We start from the raw sequence: 24,036 nt of genomic DNA, 5'->3' as shown, positions 1-24,036 counted from the left end.
GTGTGGTGGTGTGTGCCCTATAATTTCAGCTACTTGGGAGGATGACACATGAGAATTGCTTGAACCCAGGAGGCAGAGGTTTTAGTGAGTTGAGATGGCACCACCACTCTCCAGCCTGAGTGACAAAGCGAGACTCTGTCCAAAAAAAAAAAGGAACACCATACACCCTTCGTTTGGATTTGCTGGGTTGCCACCACTTTGCACCTCTCTTCCTCTGTCTCTGTACGTATAACCAACTCCCCACTCCAAACCAATTGAGAGTAAAGTTACAGACTCCATGGTACATCACCCCAAATCCTTCAGCCTGTGGCTCTTGAGAATAAGAACATTTTCCTGTGTAACCACAATACAATACCCTTCCTCAGGACATTTTGTGTTGATACAGTACTATTAGCTGTTACACAGTCCATGTTCAGATGTCCCCAGTTCTTCCCATAGTGTCCTTTATAGCTTGTAGAACAGGGGGACAGGGGCATCCAGGATTTATTTGAGGGTCACGCATTGCGTTCAGTCAGGCCTGAAGGGTCTCCTTTGATATAGATCGTTTGTCCAGCCTTTTGCTTGTCTTCACATTAATGGTTTTGAAGAGTCCAGCCCGGTTGTTTTGTGGAATATTCCCCAATTTGGAATTATCTGATTGTTTCTTCATGCGTACATTTTTTTGTTGTTGTTGTTTTGTTTTTTTTTTCATGTCTGGAAACTTTTCTACTTTTGTTTTTGAGACTCTGCCTACAACAGATTTGTAGAAAATGTAGAGCTGTTTTTCTGTGCTTTTTATCTTTTTTAGGCAGAGGAATATTTTCAGTGGAGCAAATTACCCTGTGGAATTACTTCCAGAAATAGAATTCCACTCCACATAATCAGCATTAAGCCATCCACCATGTGGTTTGGAGAAAGAAGCAGAAAAACAAATGTAATTGTGAGGTAAGAAAGCAATGTTATAGGTCTTCTGAGAGAAACTTTGAGTAAATTGTCTGATTTAATTTCATTTAAGCACAGTCTAGCCTAAGCCCAAGAATATAATTATATATTATATTAATTTCTTAAATTTAAATTTTATTTAAATGGAGGGGATGCTACTCCCAAACCAGTTACACTCCCATCAGCTGTGTATCCTGAGGTTCCCTCTGGGTAGGTTGATGAGATGGTTGGAGACTGAAGGCATCTGAGTGCTTGGCTAAGAGTGAGAAATTGATGTCATACAGAACAGAACTCTTGGTGGAGTAGAGGAGTGACTATAATAATCACAATATTTTAGCAACATTGCCTTAACTTTGGCTGTTTAGAATGTCTGCAACAGGTCCCTCCCTCCCTCCTTCCCTCCTTCCCTCCTTCCCTCCTTCCCTCCCTCCCTCTCCTTCCTCCTGCCCTCCCTCCCATCTGAGTGCTTGGCTAAGAGGAAGAAACTGATGTCATAAAGAACAGAACCCTTGGTGGAGTAGAGGAGTGACTATAATGATCTTAATATTTTAGCAACATTTCCTTAACTTTGGCTGTTCAGAATATCTGCAAGAGGTCCCTCCCTCCCTCCCTCCCTTCTCTTTTTTTTTTTTTTTTGGAGATAGAATCTCACTCTGTCACCCAGGCTGGAGTGAAGTGGTGTGATCTTAGCTCACTGCAGCCTCTGCCTCCCTAGTAGCTCAAGTGATTCTCCTGCCTCAGCCTCACTAGTAGCTGGGATTACAGGCATGTACTGCCACCATGCCGAGCTAACTTTTTGTGTTTTCAGTAGAGACAGAGTTTCACTATGTTGGCTAGGCTGGTCTCGAACTCCTGAGCTCAGGCAATCCGTGCACCTCGGCCTCCCAAAGTGCTGGGGTTATAGGCGTGAGCCACCACACACGGTCTACAACAGGTTTCCACTTCTGGAAAAGGTTCCCTGCTATCCCAAGAAGAAATTCCTAATTTAGGGTGATTTCAGGACACGTGCTGCTGAAGCGAGCCCATTAGAGTGGTTTCACACTAGAATAGCCTAAATGAGAAGGGCCAGCTTCGCTTACTTTTAGTTTTGCTCAGTGATCTTTTTATTTTGTGTTTTCATTTCCCTTTAGGACTGGAGAGAGTTCATACAGAGCTTGTTTTTCTTTTCACTCCTCCTACAGTGAGGTAAGAGGATCCCATGTACTCATAACGCTTATTGCTCAGTGTTCTGCAGCCTTGGTAGTTGACAGTAGTCCCCTGACTCCAGAAGCATCTCTGTTTCTACGGAAGTTTCATTTCCTTTTAGTTTTTTTTCCTAAATGCTGCTGATCCTCATTATTCATGGATTCTTTTTTTTTTTTTTTTGGTTGAGACGGTGTTTTACTCTGTCACCCAGGTTGGGGTGCAGTGGTGTTTTTGGCTCACTGCAACCTCTGCCTCCTGGGTTCAGGTGATTCTCCTGCCTCAGCCTCCTGAGTAGCTGGGACTACAAGTGCCCACCACCATGCCCGGCTAAAATTTTTGTATTTTTAGCAGAGACAGGGTTTTACCACATTGGCCAGGCTGGTTTTGAACTGACGTCAGGTAATCCGCCTGCCTTGGCCTCCCAAAGTGCTGGGTTACACGTGTAAGTCACTGCACCTGGCTTCATGGATTCTATTTTTATGTGTTGGCCTGCTCACTGAAACTGACCTGTAACCTCAGTATCAATATTTACAGTGCTTTTGTGATCATTTGTGGACTTGTGGAGAGTGGTGAAAATTTTGAGTCACCTGACGTGCACATTCTCGGCTCAGGTAGAACAAGGCAACACTCCGCCTTCTTTCAGCTCTTACTCTGTCAACAAGTGTATCAGTCTGTTCTCCTGCTGCTCTAAGGACATGCCCGAGACTGGCTAATTTATAAAGGAAAGAGGTTGAATTGACTCGTAGTTCCACAAGGCTGGGGAGGCCTCAGGAAATTTACAATCATAGCAAACACATCCTTCTTCACATGGCGGCAGCAAAGAGAAGTGCAGAGTGAAGGTGGGGAAAAGCCCCTTATAAAACCATCAGATCTCGTGAGAACTATCATTAGAACAGTATGGAGGTAGCCACCCCTGTGATTCAGTTGCCTCCCACCGGTCCCTCTGACACATGGGGATGATGGCAACTACAGTTCAAGATGAGATTTGGGTAGGGACACAGCCAAACCATATCGAAAGTTTCCTTTTTGCCATCTATTAAGTGCCATGTTTTTCATATTTTTGTGCTTTTTGTTGGTGATCTTATTTAAATGGTGACCAATCATAGCACTGAAGTCCTATCTAGTGTTCCCAAGCACGGGAAGACTGTAACGGCTTCTAGAGAAAATATGTATGTTAGATAGGCATGAGTTATAGGGCTATTGACCATGAGTTCAATGTTAATGAATCAAAATATCTATTAAATGAGGCATCTTTCAACAGAAACACACATAAAACAAGGTTATGTATTAATTGGCTGATGAAAACGATGTCACCAAAGGATGGCAGGAACCCTGTATTTTCCCTAGCAGCAATGGCTCAGTATTTGCTAATTCAGCATTTATGGTGACTATAATTTATAGAGTATAACTACCGCGAATAAAGAGAATTGGCTGTATTGATGCCTTATTTTAAGGCAGGCATTTGATAAAAGGGAGTCAACTTATATAAGTGAGAGGGGGTGCTCCTTTACTGGGTGTCTCTTATCTCCTTGGGGCCATTTAATCTCTGAGAAGTAGTAGTGAACCATTTCTGGTATAGGCTTGACTTTTACTTTTTTTTTTTTTTATCCTTTATTCCCTTCAAAAGTCTCAGATTTCTATCAGCCTCAACTTTGTGCAAATCAAATAGGTGTTGGGTGGGCAGGTAATTACGGTTTCTATTTGCATGCCTACTGTGAAGGTACAAAAGACACTGTTTGTGAAAAATACCTAAAGATTAGATCTTCCTGCCTTTCCCCTGTCTTAAAGTAGCCCTTTTATTTTTATGTAGAGTTATTGGCAATTCTTGGGTTCCTGCCTCTTTCAATTTGGTGGGATACTAATAATTACACTGGGTTCTACTCTGTCCATTTGCAGAAGGGCATAAAAGTCTTTGTGTTCTCATTATCAACTTAGTAATGGACGATTTTTAAAAAAATTTTTTTATTTTTATTTATTTATTTTTTTGAGATGGAGTCTCGCTCTATTGCCCAGTCTGGAGAGCAGTGGCACGATCTCGGCTCACTGCAACCTCCACCTCCTGGGTTCACACCATTCTCCTGCCTCAACCTCCTGAGTAGATGAGACTACGGCGCCCACCACCACGCCTGGCTAATTTTTTGTATTTTTAGTAGAGACGGGGTTTCACCGTGTTAGCCAGGTTGGTCTCGAACTTCTGACCTTGTGATCCACCTGGCTCGGCCTCCCAAAGTGCTGGGATTACAGGTGTGAGCCACCGCGCCCAGCCTGGATGATTTTATTGATTGTTTCACCAGATACCAAGCTAAGCACTTCACATGCATAATCTCATTTATACTTTTAAATGAAGAATCTAAAATTAGAGACATTAGGTAACTTGACTGAGATCACAAGCTCACCAATGTCTAATAAGAGATGAAGCTGACATTCCTTTAGGTTGTAGAGAAGTTTTGAGGAATAGTGACAGAGTTCCTCTGTTTAGCATTCTGAACTTTGCAAAAAGTCAAGTTATTCGTGAAGTTTTTGCATGTAATTGTTTGTTTAGAATTAATCATTGGGAGAGGCAGTCTATGTGCACAGTCTTTCAACCCTCACTGGCTACATAAGAATGGGACACTTCCTTACTGAGAGAGAGCGCTCCCGATAGAGTGAGCACACAGCCTGCGGCAGCTCAGTGCCTTGTGTGGAAACATCTTTCTCTGCTTTGTACTTGATGTGTGTCCCTTTGTTCTACTTAAGCCTGTGCATCAATGGCCCTTAGGCACACCCCAGCTGTCCTTATTTCAGACAGCATGATGGGGGTTCCTTCCTGTGTGGCAGGAGAGGGTTGCATGTAGGCAGGTTGCCCTGTGTTGGCTGCAGGGAGAGACACGCTGGTCACTGGGGACCAGTGCACATTGTTGGATTTGATCTTGCTTGGTCTTTTCTCAGTAAGTGAAGCATTGCTCCATCCAGTGCTTGACTGCATTGTGTTTTCCTTGGTGACTCCGACACCAAGATACAATGGGCAGTGTTTGGATCCTTCCCTGGAATCAGTGACCAATGCATGGTGTTCTGCCCAATGAGAATGAACCATTTGAACAAATCAAGTAACCTCAAAGATGTAATTCTCTTGGCATCGTTAATGATTATTTGTAGGAGTAAATAAGTGCAATTCTTTTGTTGTTCTTTTTTTGGAGATGGGGTCTCTCTGTGTTGCCCAGGCTGGCCTCAAATCCCTGGGCTTAAGCAATCTTCCTGCCTCAGCCTTGATTAGCTGGGATCACAGACACGTACCACTGTGCCCAGCTAAGAAATGCAATTCTAAGACCTTGGTTTTTTGTGTATATTATAGTTAATGCCCAGCCTAATTCTCACTCATTTGAAAGGGGATTTGTTAAATATAAGCAACTGACCTTCTTGGACAAGGAAAGCAATGTATTAAAAAAAAAAAGAAAAAAAAAAAAAAGAAACTTTGAGTCCCACTGGTGATTCTCAGCTCTTACTGTGGATCAGAATCACCTGGGGAATATTTAAATGTACTGATTTCTAGGCCCACTAGTACTCAGCGTTCAGGAGATCTTTGGGAGTGAGGCCAAGGCATTGGATATTTTTTTCCCAAGAGGTCCCTGGTGATCCCCACGTGCAGGCAGCATTGAGAACCACAGCCATAAGAGAGTTCTGCTTCTCTTTCCCCAGCCTCCCTTTATCTCCCCTAACAACCTGTTTCATCGTAGAGATTGTTGATCCATGTGATTTTCCTTTTTCTAGATTAAAGATTTCTTGAGCTACCTCTGTCCTGTGAACGCATATCCAAATGTCATTCCAGTTGGCACAACTATGGATAAAGTTGTCGAAATGTGAGTAGTCACTGGTTGTGGGACTTGGCATCTCCCTTGGTGGCTCTTGGCTAGGACACAAAGGAGAGTTTGCCTGAATGTTTACAAATCTAGAATCTGTTTCTGTTGGGACATTTCTGAACTGATACTTATTTCCATTTTTTCCTGGAGTGTTTGCTTTAGTTCAACAGTGTGGCAGAAGGTATAGGTAGTGTTGTCAGCTTCTCCTGGGTTGCAACCCAGCTCCACCACTCACTAACAGTGCGGTGTGAGCTTGGCCAGATCACTTCTCTGAGCTAGTCATTCTGAATCAGCAAAATAGGAATATTGATGGCTACTTGTTGGTCTTCTCAAAAAAGAAAGAGATGATACAGGGAGATAGTATAAGAAAAGCACCTAGTACCATGCCAAGTAGGTCGTCAAGTGTCTACTGAATGGATAAATGAAGTCAAAGGAGAGGTGCAATCGTATTCATGGATGTCTTTTACTACAATATTACCATTTTCTTACCTCTTCTTTGGGTTTCATTTATGCATTCATGAATGATTTTTTTTTTTTTTTTTTTTTTTTTTTTAGACAGGGTCTCACTCTGTCACCCAGGCTGGAGTGCAGTGGCGTGATCTCGGCTTATTGCAACCTCCACCTCCTGGGTTCAAGCGATTCTCCTGCCTCAGCCTCCCGAGTAGCTGGGACTATAGGTGCATGCCATCACGCCCGGCTAATTTTTGTATTTTTAGTAGAGACAAGGTTTTGCCATGTTGACCAGGATGGCCTCGAACTCCCGAGCTCAAGTGATCCACCTGTCTCAGCCTCCCAAAGTGTTGGGATTACAGGCATGAGCCACTGCACCCGGCCCATGAATGATTTCTTTAGTGCCAGCCATATGGTGGGAATGGAGCTTGGGTTCCAAGTTGCCTAAGACACACCCTGTCCTAGCAGAGTTCCAGTCTCACGGAGAGGCCAGGTGCAAAGGCAGCACACAAGCTCGATGGGTGCAGAAGGAATGAGGCCCCGTGTCAGGGAATCTGCTTCGCAGACCCCGATGAGGACATACAGGACCAGGCTTGCAGATGTCGATGGAAAGGAGGATGGAGAATCTCTGGAGAGAGGTCTGGGTTGGAGACACAGAATTGGAGTTGGCAGTGCAGGTGAGAACTAAAACCATGAGAACAGAAGAAGTCACCAGGAGTGGGAGGAGGGATCACAGAGCTGAGGCCAGCACCCTGGGCAGCACATTCAAGGGAGAAGTGAAGGAGGAGGAGCTGGGCCAAGAAGGAGAGAGTGGCCCAGACAGCGGGATGAGAGCAAAGGGAAGGGTAAGCAGAGGGTGCCCATGGAGTGTCTTGAGAAGTCACATAATATGGGGACTACCAGGTGTCCCGTTTCCTTGGTAATTAGGTCATTTGTGTGTGCTCAGTGAGAGCAATTCAGTAGACTTGTGAGTTACAAGCCAGATTTCAGTTGAGAAATGGGTAAAAAGTGAGGAAATGGAAAATACTGAGGACAGACTATATAAAAAGTTTGACAGTGAAGGGAAAGTTAGAGACAAGATGGCAGTAGGAGGCAACAGAATCAGGAGGCTTGATCTTAAAATAGCTGAGACTTAAATATGCCTGTAGAACTAAACTTGAATATACATAAACTTGGACGTGTTTAGGAATCACTTGAGGTGCTTGTTTTTTTTTTTTTCTTTTTTTGAGATGGAGTCTCGTTCTGTCACCCAGGTTGGAGTGCAGTGGCACGATCTTGGCTCACTGCAAGCTCCCCATCCCAGGTTCACACCATTCTCCTGCCTCAGCCTCCCGAGTAGCTGGGACTACAGGCGCCCACGACCACGCCCGGCTAATTTTTTGTATTTTTAGTAGAGACGGGGTTTCACCATGTTAGCCAGGATGGTCTCAATCTCCTGACCTCGTGATCCGCCCACCTCGGCCTCCCAAAGTGCTGGGATTACAGACGTGAGCCACCGCGCCCGGCCGAGGTGCTTGTTAAAATGCATATTCATTCCTCATCCTCCATCTTTTTTTTGTTCGTTTTTTTGAGACAGAGTCTGGCTCTGTCACCCAGGCTGGAGTGCAGTGGTGCAACCTCGGCTCACTGCAAACTCCGCCTCTCGGGTTCAAGCGATTCTTCTGCCTCAAGCCTTGTGAGTAGTTGGGATTATAGGCGCCCACCACCACACCTGGCTAATTTTTGTATTTTTAGTAGAGACGGGGTCTCACCATGTTGGCCAGGCTGGTCTTGAATTCCTGACCTCAAATGATCCACCTGCCTTGGCCTCCCAAAGTGCTGGGATTCCAGGCATGAGCCACTGCACCCGGCCCCCATCCTTCATTTCTAGCAGACAATTCTGTTGTAGGTAGGTGGGGGAAGACGACCTTACTTTGCAAAGTTATCCCAGGAGAATAGCTGAAATGATGTAAAGAGACACAGTAATGGATCAGAACTCCTGGAAAGGTTGAAGGGGATGGATCCAGAGAACAGCTGTGGGAACAGGGGCGAGGATGTAAAATGGGGGTGGCTGTAAAAAAGTTTCAGGTTGGGCACCTCATGGCCCTGTTCAAATGGTATGTTGTAGATCATCCTAAAGGCTTCCCGGAATCTGCCAGGAGGAGGCAGTTGGCAGTGAGGCCTTCAAAAGGGGTAGGACGTCTTCAAATCTTATTTCTCTGCCTTTTTGTATTTTATCTCCACTTTGTCTTAGCTTTCAGCCTAAGGACCTAGAATGACAAGATAAATTTGTGGAGATTCCTGTGAGATATAAGTAAACGCTGCTGAACAGGGAAGGAGAAGCAGCTAGTTATATTGTATCCCGAATGCCAGAGGATGTCACTGTATTAATAGGTTTTCAGGATAGGGACCTGCTTTTTTGCATTGCAAGAGCAAAGATCTAAGTTTTGCCTTAGTCTACTGATGTAACAATAAGATAAACATCAACCAGGTTGCATTTAATTGCTTATATTTGCCACTTTATTATGTCAAAGTGATTTTTAACTATGAAATCAGTTTAGAACTGCTTTTCAATCCTCCAGAGTAGTTGTGTGATTTCCCTTATGGTCAAGATTTTGTTAAAAACACAGGGATCCAAGAAATCAAAAAACAAAAACAAAAAAATTTGTAACACTATCAATGATGTCTACCTTCTAACAACTTCCCCAAAAGGAAAAATCAAATATTCTGATTCATTTCAGCTTAAAGCCTTTATGCCGGTCTTCCCAAAGTATGGAGCCAAAGTATAAACCACTGGGAAAACTGAAGAGAGCTAGAACAGTCCACCGAGACTCAGGTTAGAAAAATGGTCCTGGGTTCAGAGGGGTGGGCCCCCTGCAAACACTGCTTTCCAGGGAGCTTGGGTCTGGGGGAAGTGGCCTTGGGCAGAGTGGACCTGGGACCCACCACAGGTCAGACTTGACACATGGTCTCAGGAAGTACTTTGCCTTCCTGTCTTCAGCCTGTAAAATCAGGAGTCTGCTCTCCTTCTCTGGGTTAAAACAAGTGGTGAAAACGGTGCCATCGTGTGTGGTGTTCTCAGCTTTCTGGAAATACACCCTAAGATCAGTAGAGGCCATAAAGAGAGGCTGGTTTGTTATCCTTGAACATTTTCTTAAGATACTAGTAAATGCTGATAATGGACATTTCTCATCATCATTTCTGATCAAATTGATCAGTAGTGTTTATACAGAAGGATTTTTCTCTATACTTTGTACCTTCTTTCATTGCTACTTTGATTTTTCTAGTGAAGGACAGAGGTAAGCTCTGCAGTAGTCAGCAGAACGTTAGATTCTGAGCAAAGCTCTGGGGCTTTCCAGCAGCCCTATTTGGTGGTTAGGATTCTTGATTTTCATTCCTTTGGTGGAAAGTCAGTTACTCTGCCATGCAGTAAATACTTGACCAAAACACACGAGATAATGATGATACTATTTTTTGAACACCTATTAATGGCAGGTATTGTGCTAGGTCCCTTACATATGTTATAGATAAGCCTCTAAACAAACTTACAAGGGGTACCATCCCAATTATAATGATGAGGAAACTGAAGTTTAGAGACTTAAGTCCCTAAGGACTAGCAAGAAGTAAGTGATGGGCCTGGGATTCTAATCTAGGCCTGTCTCTCTCATCTCTGCTTCTGCATTTCTGCTCATGGAGAATCTAATTTTAAAACATTTAGATGACAATTCTAAGACTGATATAGTAAGCCTATTACTGGTGCCCCAAAAAAAACCACATTTGTTTTTGTTTCAATAATTAAAAGGTTTTAGAAAAACAGTTCCATTAATTTCAAATATTAACTCTATTATGTAATGCATCCTCTAATCCTTACAAATTTACTAAGGTTTTTTTTTAAAAACAAAAAAACAAAAAAAAACCAAAACAGCTTTCCTGAGGTATAATTGATATAAACTGCACATTAAGGTATACAATTTGATAAATTTTTTGTATATGCATATACTTGAGAAACCATGACTACAATTAAGATACTGAAATTATCACCTTCAAGTTTTCTTATGCCCCTTTGTAACTCCCTCCTGTTCTCACCCATGCCAAGGCAGCCACTGATCTGCCTTCTGTCACTATAGTTTGCATGTTCTAGAATTTCATATAAATACAATCATATAGTATGTCTGGGTTATTTTATTCAGTGCATCAGAGATTCATTCATGTTGTTGCATGTATCAATAGTTCACCCTCTTTTATTGATAAGGAGTAGGCCACCTCAGGGATATACCACAAGTTGCTGATCCATTCACCTGTTGATGTATTTTTGGGTTGTTTCCAGTGTCTTTCTTATTAAAAAGAAAGCTGCTATGAACATTCATGTACAAACTTTTGTATGGACGTAGGCTTTCACACCTAAGAATGGGTCATATGGTAGCTGTATCTTTAAGAAACTGCCAAAATGTTTTCCAAAGTGGTTTGACCATTTTGTGTTCCCAGGAGAAGTGTATGAGAGTTTGGTTGCTCCACATCGTTGCCAATACTTGGTATGGTTAGACTTTTTAATTTTAAATATCCTAATAGGTGTGTAGTGATAGCTCTTTGTGGTTTTAATTTGCATTTCTCTAATGACTAGCAAGGTTGTGCATCTTTTAATGTGCGTATTTGCCATCCATGTATCTTCACTGGTGAAGTGTCTATTCTTTACTCATTTTTAAATTGTTGGGTTTGTTTTGTTTTGAGACAGTCTTGCTGTCACCCAGGCTGGAGTACAATGGCACGATCACAGCTCACTGCAACCTCAACCTCCCAAGCTCAAGCAATCCTCCCACTTCAGCCTCCCATGCAACCTCAACCTCCCAAGCTCAAGCGATCCTCCCACTTCAGCCTCCCAAGTAGTACAGGCACATGCCACCATGCCTGGCTAATTTTTATATTTTTTGTAGACATGGAGTTTCACCATGTTGCCCAAGCTGGTCTCAGACTCCTGAGCTCAAGCAATCTGCTTGCCTTGGCCTCCTAAAGTGCTGGAATTACATGCATGAGCCACTGCACCCATCATATTACTAAGTTTTCCTAAGTTTCTGGATACAAGTTTTTTGTTTTGTTTTTTTAAATGTATCAGGTGTATACAAAGATTTTCTTCTACTCTGTAGGTAATCTTTTCAATCTTTTTAGCAGAGTATTTTGAAGAGCAGAAATTTTAAATTTTGATTAAGTGAATTTATCAATTTTTATTTTTTTGTATCATATCTAAGAAATCTTTGACCCAAAGACATAAATATTTTCTCCTGTTTTCTGCTAGAAGTTGTCACAATTTTAGGTTGTACATTTAGATCTGTGATTCATTTTTGTTTTTAAAAATATGGTTCAAATGTAGACCCCAGGTAATTTTGTGTGTGTGTGTGTGTGTGTGTGTGTGTGTGTATGGATATCCAAATGTTCTTAAACCATTTGTTGGAAACACTATCTTTATTCACTGAATTGCTTTAGCACTTTTGTTGAGAGTCAATTTACAAGATATGTGGAGATTATTTTCTGGATTCTCTCTTATATTCCATAATCTCTATCTTGACACCAATATCACCTATCTTGATTACTGTAGCTTCGTAAATCTTGAAGTCAGGTGCTTTAAGTTTTCCAGCTTTGTTCATTTTCAAAGTTGTTTTGGTTATCCTAGGTCCTCTGCATTTCCATATGAATTTTAGAATCATATGCCAATTTGTACAAAAATGTCCTCTCCTGAGGTTTTGATGAGGATTGTTTTATCTGTTGATCAATTTGGCAAGAACTGGCATCTTAACAATAGTGAATTTTCAGATCCATGAACATGGTATACCTCTCAGTTTATTTAAGTCTTCTCTAATTTCTCTCAGCAGTGTTTTATGATTTCCAGTGTATAAGTCTGTGTAAATCAATCCCTAAGTATTTCATTTTGGGGGATACTGTTGCACATGGTATTATTTTTTAAGTTTCAATTCCTGATTGATTGTTGTTAGTATATAGAAATATAGGCTGAGTGTCCCTTATTCAGAATGCTTGGGACCAGAAGTGTTTTGGATTTTGGACTTTTTTGAATTTTGGAACATTTGCATTTGCATTTAGTGGTTGAACCTCTTTAATCAGAAAATCTAAAATGCTGCAATAAGGATTTCCTTTGTAGTTCAGATGTCAGACTTTTGGATTAGGGATATGCAACGCAACCTGTGCAATTGATTTTTGATCTTGTATCCTGCAACCTTGCTAATCTCACGTATCAGTTCTAGTGCCTTTTCTTGTAGATTCCATTGCAGTTTCTATATAAGATTATCACTGTTGTTTGTGTATATAGGCAGTTTTGCTTCTTCCTTTTCAGCCAGGATGTTTTTCTCTTTCTTGTCTAGACTACCACTACAGTGTGAAACAAGTGGCAAGAGCGGGTGTCACTGCCTTGTTCCCAATCTCAAGGAGAAAGCATTGTTTCACCATTAAGTTCATTCTTTCACCATTAAGTATAATGATAAGTAAAGGCTTTGTGTCAGGCAGAATTACTTCCCTTCTCTTCTTGGTAGGTGGAGAGATATCAACAATGGATAATGGGTTTTGTCTAACGCTTTTTCTGTATTTATTGAGATGATCATATTGTTTTTCTTTATACTCTGTTAATATGGTGACATACACTGATTTTTGAGTGTTAAACCAAACTTGCATTTCTCTAATCCCACTTAGTCATGGCATATTATCCTTTTTAAGTATTATGGTAAAAATTTTCTCATTTGCATTCAGAAGGGATATTGGTCTGGAGTTTTGTCTTTTCCTTGTAATTGTGTGGTTTTGGTATCAGGATACTGCTGGCCTCATTGTTGTGAGGTGTTTATTCTCAGTCTCTGGAAAAATTTTTCAAGGATTGGCATTATATCTTTCTTAAATGACTGGTAGAATTTACCAGTGAAGCCATCTGGGTGGGACAGGAGTTTTCTTTGTGGGAAGGTTTTTTTTTTTTTTTAACTACAAATGTGATTTCTTTAATAGGCATAAGACTATTCAGGTAACTTTTTTTAATTGAGTTAACTTTGGTAACTTGAATCTGTCAAAGAATTTGTCTTATCCATGTTGCTTAATTTTTTAGCATAAATGTGTTCTTAATATTTATTATTTTACTATCTGTAGAATCTACTGATATTAACCCTCTTGCTCCTGATATTAGTATTTTGTGTCTTCTCTCATTTTTTTCTTGATTAGTCTAGCTAGAGGTTTACCAGTTTTACTGATCTTCTCAAATAAGAAGTTTTTGGTTTTATTTTCCTTTTCTCTCTTTTTTTTTGGCATGGGGTAGTTTTCTATTTCATTGAATTCCACTCTGATCTTTATTTTATCTGCTTACTTGGAATTTTATTTGCTTTTCATTTTTGAGTTTCTTAATATGGAAGCTGAGGTCATTGATTTGAGACCTTATTTTCTAATGTAGGCATTTAGTGCTATAATTTTCCCTCTTTAGCAGCATCCCACAAATTTGTCTTGTTTTCATTGTCATTCAAAACATTTTTTAATTTTTCCTTTGACTTTTTTTCTTTGACACATGGGTTATTTAGAAATTTGTTACTAGTTTCTGAATTTTGGAGGACTTCCCAGAGATCATTCTGTTATCTTATTTAATGTTATTGTGGTTAGAGAACATACTTTGTATGACTTTTTTTTTTTTTTTTTTTTTAAATGAGACGGATTCTGTTGCCCAGGCTGGAGTGCAGTCGTACAATCTTGGCTCATTGCAACCTCTGCCTCCCAGGTTCAAGTGATTCTCCTGTGTCAGCATCCGAAGTAGCTGGAATTACAGGCTCACGCCACCATACCTGGCTAGTTTTGTATTTTTAGTAGCCACAGGGTTTTGCCATGTTGGCCAGGCTGGTCTCGAACTCCTGACCTCAGGTGATCCACCTGCCTCCTCAAATGGGATTACAGGCGTGAGCCACCACGCCTGGCCTTGTACTTTTGAGATTTATGGTCCAGAATATTTATGGACCATCAATTGTGGACCAATTTACACATTAAACCTGGTAAATGTTTAATGTGTACTTTAAAGAAATATATGTACTACTGTTGTTGGATGAAGTGTTCTATAAATGTCAATTAGGTTAAGTTAGTTGACAATGTTGTTCAGGTCTTCCACATTCTTGTTCTATCAATTATTGCCAGAGAGGGGTGTTGAAATCTCCAGTTGTAATTGTGGACTTGCCTATTTTGCCTTGATTAGTTCTAATGGCATTTGCTTCATCTATTTGAGGCACTATTAATAGGTACACACAAGTTTAAGATTCTTATATCCTCTTGAGGGATTGATACCTTTATCTTTAGGAAATGAGTCTATCCCCTGGTAACATTCTTAGTTCTACAATCAACTTTACTAGAGCCATTTGATTTCTTTTCATTAATGTTGGCTTGATGTATCTTTTTCCATCTCTGTATTTTTAACTAGTCTTTATATTTAAAGTGGGTTTCTTGTAAGCAGTATGTTGTTGGATGTTTTTATGGCCAATCTGGTATTTTCTGGCCTTTAATTGCAGTGGTTAGTCCACTTAGTTTTATGGTACCCATTGATATGGTCAGGTTTAAGTTTATCCTCTTGCTATTTGTTCCATTTGTTTATTCTTTTTTGGCCTTCTTTCAGGTCAAATAATTACTGATTGATTCTGTTTAATCTCTTGTTGGCTTATTGGCTGTGTAACTCACTGAGTTCTTATTTTAGTGGCTTATAATGCAGTCATTCCTTAGTATCCTTGGGGGATTGGTTCCAGGACCGCCCCCCAAGAGTACCAAAATCTGCAGATGCTCAAGTCATATTAAACGGTGTTAGATTGGCATATAACCTACACATATCCTCCCATATACTTAAAATCATCTGTGGATTACTTATACCTAATACAGTGTAAATGCTTGGTAAATAGTTATACTGTATCTATTTTTGTGTTTTTTGTATTTTAATTTTTGCTTTTTTCCAAATATGTTTGATCTGTGGTCAGTCACATCCACAGATGTGGAACCTGTGGATACAGAGGACTGACCGTATACATCTTTAACATATCAGAGTGAAAAGATAAATGATACATTACTCCAAGTATGGTATAGGAATGTTACAGCAGTATATTTCCATTCCTCTTCTCCCAGTCTGTGCTGTTATTGTCATACATTCTCTATCTGTTATAAACTTTATAAACTCCACAATACAAAATTATTTTTTAAGCTTTATTGAAGTATAATTGATATACCATAAATTCATCCGTTATAGGTGAAAAATTCCACGATTGTTAGTATAACAGAATTGTACAATCATCCTCACTAATTTTGGAACATTTTTGTTACCCAAAAAAGAAACTTTATGTCTATTTCCAGTCACTCCCCATTACTATTCCCAGCCTTAGGCCACAACTACTCTATGGTTTGTCTGGACACTTCATATAAGAGAACTCATACGGCCAGGCACAGTGGCTCACGCCTGTAATCCCAGCACTTTGGGCAGCCAAGGCGGGTGGATCATGAGGTCAGAGAGATCGAGACCATCCTGGCTAAGACGGTGAAACCCCATCTCTACTAAAAACACAAAAAATTAGCCAGGTGTGGTGACGGGCGCATGTAGTCCCAGCTATTGGCCAGGCACAGTGGCTCACGCCTATAATCCCAGCACTTTAGGAGGCCAAGGTGGGTGGATCATGAGGTCAGAGAGATCGAGACCATCCTGGCTAATATGGTGAAACCCCAGCTCTACTAAAAACACAAATTAGCCAGGTGTGGTGGCAGGCGCCTGTAGTCCCAGCTATTAGGGCAGCTGAGGCAGAATGGCGTGAACCCAGGAGGCGGAGCTTGCAGTGAGATCACACCACTGCACTCCAGTGTGGGCAACAGAGCGAGACTCCATCTCAAAAAGAAAAAAAAATTATACACCATGTGCTATTTTGTGCCTGGCTTTTACTTCACATTATGTTTTCAAGGTACATCTATAATGTGGCATGTATCAGTACTTCATACCTTTTTATTGCCAACCAATATTCAATTGTACAGGCATACAACATTTTGTTTATCCACTCACCAGCTGATGGACATCTCTGGGTTGCTTCCCCTTTTTAAATAATAATGCTATGAAAATTTGTGTCCACGTCTTTACGTATCTTTCCCTTGGGTTTTATTTCTTGTGGGGGGTAGAATTTTGGAGTCATACAGTTTGCTTGGGCTGCTCTAAGAAAATAACACATACTAGGTAGCTTAAACAGGAGGCCAGGCGTGGTGGCTCAGGCCTATAATCCCAGCACTTTGGGAGGCCGAGGCGGATGGATCACCTGAGATCAGGAGTTCAAGACCAACCTGGCCAACATGGTGAAAACTTATCTCTGCTTAAAATAAAGTAAAATAAAAATTAGGCCAGGCACAGTGGCTTACGCCTGTAATTCTAGCACTTAGGCAGATCAAGGCTCCAGCCTTATGACGGTTTAACCTTAATTATTTCCTTAGAGGTCCATCTCCAGATAACAGCCACACTGGCTTTAGGGCTTCCACATATGAATTTTGACAGGAAGCGTTCAGTTTGTAACATATGGTCAATCTGTTTTAACACTTCAAGGAACTGCCAAACATTCCCAAACTGAATACATTTTACATTCTCTCCAACGATATGTAAAGATTCCAATTCCTTCACATATTAGCTAACACTTCCGTCTTTTTTAGTATAGCCATCCTAGTGTATGGTGGTACCCTGCAGTTTTGATTTGCATTTCTCTAATGACTAATGTTGAACTGTTTTTCACGTGCTTATTGGCCATTTATGTAACTTCTTCCGTGAAATGTCTATTCTGATCTTTTGCCCCCATTTCAACTGGATTATTGACCTTCGTATTGAGTTGTAAGAGTTAAAGTCTGGCATCAGTCCTTTATCTGACATGATTAGGAAATATTTTCCCAGACTTGTCTTTTCACCTTCTTGATGGTGTCTTGAATTGTAAAGATTTTAAGTTAAATTTGTCTATTTTTTTCTTTTATTGCATATGCTTTGGTGTCATATCTAAGAAACTTGTTTGATCCAAGATCATGAAAATTGACTCCCATGTTACATAATTTTACAGTCAGTTTTGATTGTATTTTCCTGCTTCTTGAATTTCTGATAATTTGTTTTTGAATGCCATACACTCTGAATTTTACCTTTTTAGGTCCTGCATAATTTTGGATTTGTAAAAACATTCTTGAGCTTTGTTCTGGCATGCGGTTAGCATGTTTATAGTTTGATATTTTCGTGTCTTTTACCTTTGTTATTGTAGGACCAGAGTAGCATTTAGTGTATGGCTAATTTTCCCCACTACTGAGGCAAGGCTCTTCTTGGTTCTTTTACAAATGCCCGATCATGAGGTTTTTCACTCTGGCTGTTGGGACCAGGACAAGGCACTGCTCCTGGCACAGTGAGTTCTGGGCACTTTCTTTCCTTTTGTTTGAGTGATTTGTTGCCTGGCTTCAGGTAGTTTCCTTACAAGCATATGCTGCTTAGTGCACTGAACACGTGGTGGGGATGCCTCTGGAGCTTTTCAGAGTTTGTGTGCAGCACTCTCCTCTCCGGTCTTCTGCTCTGTAAACTCCTGGTATGTTGATTTCTTCAACGTTCCATTTCCACCTCACATCAGGGATGCCCATGGGCTCTATCCAGATGTTCCCTCCCTGACTGGAATCTGTTATGAAGCAGTGAGTCAGGCAATCATAGGACTCATCTGTGTCTTATTTCTCACATGTCATTGTCCTTAATTGCTTGATGTCCATTTTCTTGAGAGGCAGTTTCTGATTTTTGGTTATTTCAAGTGGGAGGTTAAATCTAGTCCCTGTTACTCCATCTTACCTGGAAGCAAAAGTCCTTTCTTCCTTTAATCTTTTGTGCCTTTTATGCATCTACCCAATCCACACTCCTTTTTGATAAACGTCTTTTGGGATCACGGATAGTCACTGATTTGGAACGCAAAACTGTTCAACTTAGAGATCATACAAAAATACTTCATAAAAAGGTAATTTTGGGCTAGGCAAAGTGGCTCATGCCTCTAATTCCAGCAATTTGGGAGGCTGAGGGGGTGGATTGCCTGAGTGCAGGAGTTCAAGACCAACCTCGGCAACAAGGGGAAACACTGTCTAAAAAAAATTAGCTGGGCATGGGGGTGGATCTCCTGAGCCTGAGAGGTAGAGGCTGAACTGTGACTGTATAAAACTCAAAAAACAACTTTGGCATAGCAGTGAGGGACCTAAAACATACATAATAATCTTTGGCTTAAAATCTACATTCTGCAGTCTAGGATGATTCCAAATATAGCCGTTAGATATCTTAGTGACCTTAAGCCCTAAGATCAGTTACAAGTCATAACGCTGAACCTTTTAAGAATGAGGTTGGGTCGTGTGTATTGGCACCCCCCTTTTCTCTGGGCCTAGCTTCACATTGGGAACGTGGGAGCTGGATAATGGTCTCTATGGTCCTTTATATTAGTGTCTTAAAAATGCAGTGTTTAGCCACATCATTTAAGTGGATTATTGTAACACCAGATTCAGCAGTAGAACAAGAAGTTGCCATACACGGTAGTCTCAGGTGCATTTAACTTCCTTCCTAGGTTAGATACTGTTAGAAGACGGGAAAATATTTGTTTTTCCAAGTAAGGCTTTTTTCATTTTAAGAACATTTGTTGACACAGCATGCTTATTAACGTTTTGAATTTTAAGTTCTTGACACATACTCAGTATTTTGCTTTAAAGTTGATTTAACCTGTTGCATAAAACATGTCAATAAGATGCTCACAGAAGAAAAACCTTAATAAAAAGCAATTTAATTTTCCTAAGTCAGCCAACCCACTGAGCATCTACTATTTGCAGAGCACACAGGCTTTGCAAACCTGGCTGATGAACAGAAATCAGCTGTAGAACTTAAAACAAAAATCAAATTATTTGGTCCTATCTTCTTCAGGGATTCAGTAGGTCTGGAATGAGATACAGAAACCTGTTTTTTTTTTTTTTTTTTTTTAAGTTTTGCATATGATTGTAATGATCAGCCAGGCTTATATATAGAGCAGAGTGACTGCTCTCTATTCTCACTGACAGTCTGGCATTTATTATAAAAAGTTGAAGGATGGTAGTTAAATTGTTCAGCATATCCCAAGAATATCTTTTCCCTTTGAAGAAGAGTGGCCTCCCTATTCCTTGCAATTCCAAGAATTAAAAGTATAGGTAAATGCTACAAATTGGCTCCCTTTGCCTTGTTTCCTATAAACCTGTTTTGTTTGTCCCACAGAGGAGGAGGATGACTATCTCTTTGATGATCCTCTGCCAATACCTTTAAGGCACAAAGTTCCATACCAGGAAACTCTTCACCCTGAGGTATTTTCAATGACTGTAGTATCAGAAAAGCAGCCTGAAAAACTGAGACAAACCCCAGGATGCTGCAGAGCGGAGAGTATGCAGAGCTCTCGTTTCACAAACTTTGTAGATTGTGAAGAATCCAACAGTGAAAGTGAAGAAGAAGTAGGAATCCCAGCTTCACTGCAAGGAGATCTGGGCTCTGTGCTTCACCTGCAAAAGGCTGATGGGGATGTACCCCAGTGGAAAGTATTCTTTAAAAGAAATGATGAAATCACAGATGAGCGTTTGGAAAACTTCCCTTCCTCCATAGAGGCAGGGGGATCTCAGTCACCAAAGCTTTTCAGTGACTCTGATGGAGAATCAACTCACATCTCCTCCCAGAATTCTTCCCAGTCAACACACATAACAGAACAAGGAAGTCAAGGCTGGGACAGCCAATCTGATACTGTTTTGTTGTCTTCCCAAGAGAGAAACAGTGGGGATATTACTTCCTTGGACAAAGTTGACTACAGACCAACAATCAAAGAGAATATTCCTGCCTCTCTCATGGAACAAAATGTGATTTGCCCAAAGCATACTTACTCTGATTTGAAAAGCAGAGATCAAGATGTGACAATAGTTCCTAGTACTGGAGAACCAACTACTCTAAGCAGTGAGACACATATACCCGAGGAAAAAAGTTTGCTAAATCTTAGCACAAATGCAGATTCCCAGAGCTCTTCTGATTTTGAAGTTCCCTCAACTCCAGAAGCTGAGTTACCTAAACGAGAGCATTTACAATATTTATATGAGAAGCTGGCAACCGGTGAGAGTATCGCAGTCAAAAAAAGAAAATGCTCACTCTCAGATATCTAAGAATTCAAAGCGCTTCAACCTAGAGCAACCACTAAAAAACCTGCACAGAGATGACAGTCGATATTACAATAGAGAAAATATAGTACTTAAAAATGTTCAAATAACCTGGTTGGGTGTGGTGGCTCACACTTGTAATCCCAGCACTTTGAGGTGGGCAATCGCTTGAGCCCAGGAGTTCGACACCAGCCTGGCCAACACAGTGAAATGTGTCTCTACTTACAAAAAAAAAAAAAAAAGCCAGGCATAGTGGTGGGCTACTTCGGAGGCTGAGGTGAGAGGATCACTTGAGCCCAGGAGATTGAGGCTGCAGTGAGCCATGACTGTGCCACTGCACCTCCAGTCTGGGTGACAGAGCAAGACCCTGTTTAAAAAAGAAAAAGGCCAGGCACGGGGGCTCATGCCTGTAATCCCAGCTACTCAGGGGGCTAAGGCAGGAGAGTCACTTGAACCTGGGAGGTGGTGGTTGCAGTGAGCTGAGATTGTGTCATTGCATTCCAGCCTGGGCAACAAGAGCAAAACTCTGTCTCAAAAAAAAAAAAAAAAAAAAAAAGGGTAGAACTAAACCCATACGTATCAATGATTACATAAAATGTAAATGGCCTAAGCACATCAATGACAAGAGATATGGGGGAAAAAACCAACATAACCCAGTGATCTGCTGTCTATAAAGAAAGTCAATTCAAGTGATAGGTTAAAAGGATGGAAAAAAGACCATGTAAACAATTAAAGATGGAGTAGTTATATGGACAGTTTCCTAATGATAAAAGGTCTAGTTCACCAAGAAGACAAAATAATCCTAAATGTATATGCACCTAACAGCTCCAAAAATTTATGAAGCTAAAACAGCTGAAAAGAGACAAACTAATGCACAATTACAGCTAGGGATTAACATCCCTACTTAGTAAACAGAACTAGTATATATACATTAATCAGTAAGAATATAGAACTGAAAATCATAAGCTGACTGGATTAAATTGACATTTATAGAACACACCACCCCAAAATAGCAGAATGTATCTCCTGAAGTACACATGGAACATTCAGCATGATAGATCATATCTTTGATCATAAACACACTTGATTTAAATTGACAAACTTGGATCTATTATGATAAACTGATGGCTATAGACAAAATCAGCACCTTATTTATCCCCAAATATGTTAAATCACTTAAACTTGATGTGAATATGGTGGTAAAATTAGAAGCAGACAATTAGAATATAAAAGAAAATGCTCAAGAATTAAATGGTGGCCAGGCACAGTAAACTCATGTCTGCAATCCCAGTACTTTGGGAGGCTCGCTTGAGCTCAGGGTTTTGAGTCCAGCCTGGGCAACACACAGGGAGACCCTGTCTCTACAAAATGTTAGCCAGGCATGGTGGTGTGCACCTGTAGTCCTAGCTATTTGGAAGGCTTAGGTGGCAGGATGGATTGAGCCCAGGAGGTTGAAACTGCAGTGAGCTGATTGTGCCCTGCCTGGGCAACAAAGCGAGACCCCGTCTCAAGAAAAATAAAAAAAAAAAACTAAAGTATATGTGTTATTCTGTGAGTCATTCAACATTCTTGAAGTCCATCAATGTGTTAGGCTTTTGTGTTACGTATGAGGATTTTTAACAAGTTTTAACAGATATTCATGAACACTTTGTTATTCTGACATTTCACAGATTATGGAAGCAAAAGCAGAGACACCACTTAAAACAATTTGCAGATCAGTTAAACTAACACTTGATATGCGTTATCATGATGCTGCATGGCAATCAGACCAAAAAGTATTGGATCCACCAGACTAACTAGGGTAACAAGACTCAGAGTTAGTATACACATAACTATACACATTTGTATATATTCACTGTTAACTAAAACTTAGTTTTAACAGTGTACCTTATGATCCAAAGTGGTTGTTCAAAAAATGCCTGTAAACATTCCTCTGAACATATTCCTGGTATTTGATAATCACATTAATATTACATACTGTTACGTTTGTTTTATATGTGAGTCTGGCATTATAAATGCTGGCTGAATGAATTGGGCTAAGACAACTACAACAGATGTGATCAAGAAACTGATAGTGATTACCAGAAATTATATTTGGTGCTTACTCTGATCATGCTCTTAAGTTTTTTACAGACTATGTAAACTCCTTTAATTTTCACAACCACCCTTTGAGGTAGATACATTTCTAATCCCCATGTACAAATGGGGAGACAAAGGCACAGAGGTTAGTTCACATAGCTATGAGGCACAGGCAGAATTCAAACACAGGCAGTTTGGCTTCAGAGACCATGATCTATCTTAACTGCTATGCTCTGATGTCTCTCCAAAAGAGTATAAACATGAGCAGGGTTAATTGTAGCAGCTACTTGGTTTTTACTTCAAGAATCATAAGCTACAAGAGGAAACATGAAGTTTTTATTTTTTACTTTTCGAGATGGAGTCTCTGTCACTCAGGCTGGAGTGCAGTGGCCCTATCTCAGCTCACTGCAACCTCAGCCTCCAGGGTTCAAGTGATTTTCCTGCCTCAGCCTCCCAAGTAGCTGGGATTACAGGTGTGTGCCACACTTGGCTAATTTTTGTATTTTTAGTAGAGACAGGGTTTCACCATATTGGTCAGACTGGTCTTGAACTCCTGACCTCTGGTGATCCACCCGCCTTGGCCTCCCAAAGTGCTGGGATTACAGGCGTGAGCTACCGTGTCCAGCCAAAACATGAAGTTTCAAAATGCCAAGATATATCACAGAAGACACTCAGCAGTCAGCCACATTTATCTTGGAGAAGAGTTCCAGGACTTAAATGTTCAAATAGTATAAACTAGTTTTTTAAAAAGTCTGCCTGAAGCCTAAGATTAAATACTTTAAAAAGTTCACTGGGTGATCTTGGCATGTTGACATTATCTTAACAGTCTAAGCTTGTTACCTTACACCAACCTGACAGGTTCATTAGAAGCACATGAATACATATAAAAGGCATAAAAGACTTGGTCAATGAATATCAGCTCTGAATTCTAAAATTCCTTTGCATTTCTAGGCAGTACTTACCATAGTATATTTACATACCTGGTGAGTGATAATGCTCAAAAATTTCTGAAGTATTCATCCACATTACGCTAGCGAAGTGTCAAATCGTCCTTTAATATTCAAATACATGAACCATCACTCCTTGGCCTTTTGGCCAAGATCAAGTGTAGTATCAAATGCATGAACCATGATAAGCTATCTTAAAAGGAAAGTAACATTTCAAGCAATTGAATATAAACCTTTGGTTAATCTTGCTAGCACGTAGTGAATACATCAGTATTTTTCTGCCCCTTTTATAGTCTTACCGGAAATGACTGTAAAACAGAAACAAAGCTAAGCCATGGTAAATAGAACATTAAATGCCCAACCTAATTTATTTTGCTAACAGAAATTGATGAACTAAAACAGAAACAAGTATTGTCTACATTTTAGATATGGGGGAAAAAACCCTGAGATTACTAATTAAGTAT

The 24,036-nt window shown here is 40.4% G+C and overlaps 1 protein-coding gene across 6 annotated transcripts in view; it reads left to right on the top strand.

Annotated features, from left to right (window-relative positions):
* Positions 1-24,036, top strand: part of DCLRE1C (DNA cross-link repair 1C) — a 57,171-nt gene that overhangs the window by 25,725 nt on the left and 7,410 nt on the right. For 2 of the 6 annotated variants that reach the window (XM_054503179.2, XM_063669595.1), the window contains exons 10-14: positions 788-924; positions 2,052-2,106; positions 5,854-5,942; positions 9,113-9,207; positions 19,630-20,502. In XM_054503179.2, the coding sequence (XP_054359154.1) occupies positions 788-924; positions 2,052-2,106; positions 5,854-5,942; positions 9,113-9,207; positions 19,630-20,502 (1,249 nt within the window). Of the gene's footprint in view, positions 1-787; positions 925-2,051; positions 2,107-5,853; positions 5,943-6,860; positions 7,070-9,112; positions 9,208-19,629; positions 20,654-24,036 lie in introns of those variants that run through there. The other 4 variants (XM_054503180.2, XM_063669596.1, XM_063669593.1 and 1 more) reach the window with 3 other exon arrangements.

Source organism: Pongo pygmaeus, chromosome 8 (assembly GCF_028885625.2).
Source record: "Pongo pygmaeus isolate AG05252 chromosome 8, NHGRI_mPonPyg2-v2.0_pri, whole genome shotgun sequence".
Lineage (NCBI taxonomy): Eukaryota > Metazoa > Chordata > Mammalia > Primates > Hominidae > Pongo > Pongo pygmaeus.
Note: the sequence above shows the minus strand (reverse complement) of the source record. Positions and strands in the feature narration are given on the sequence as shown.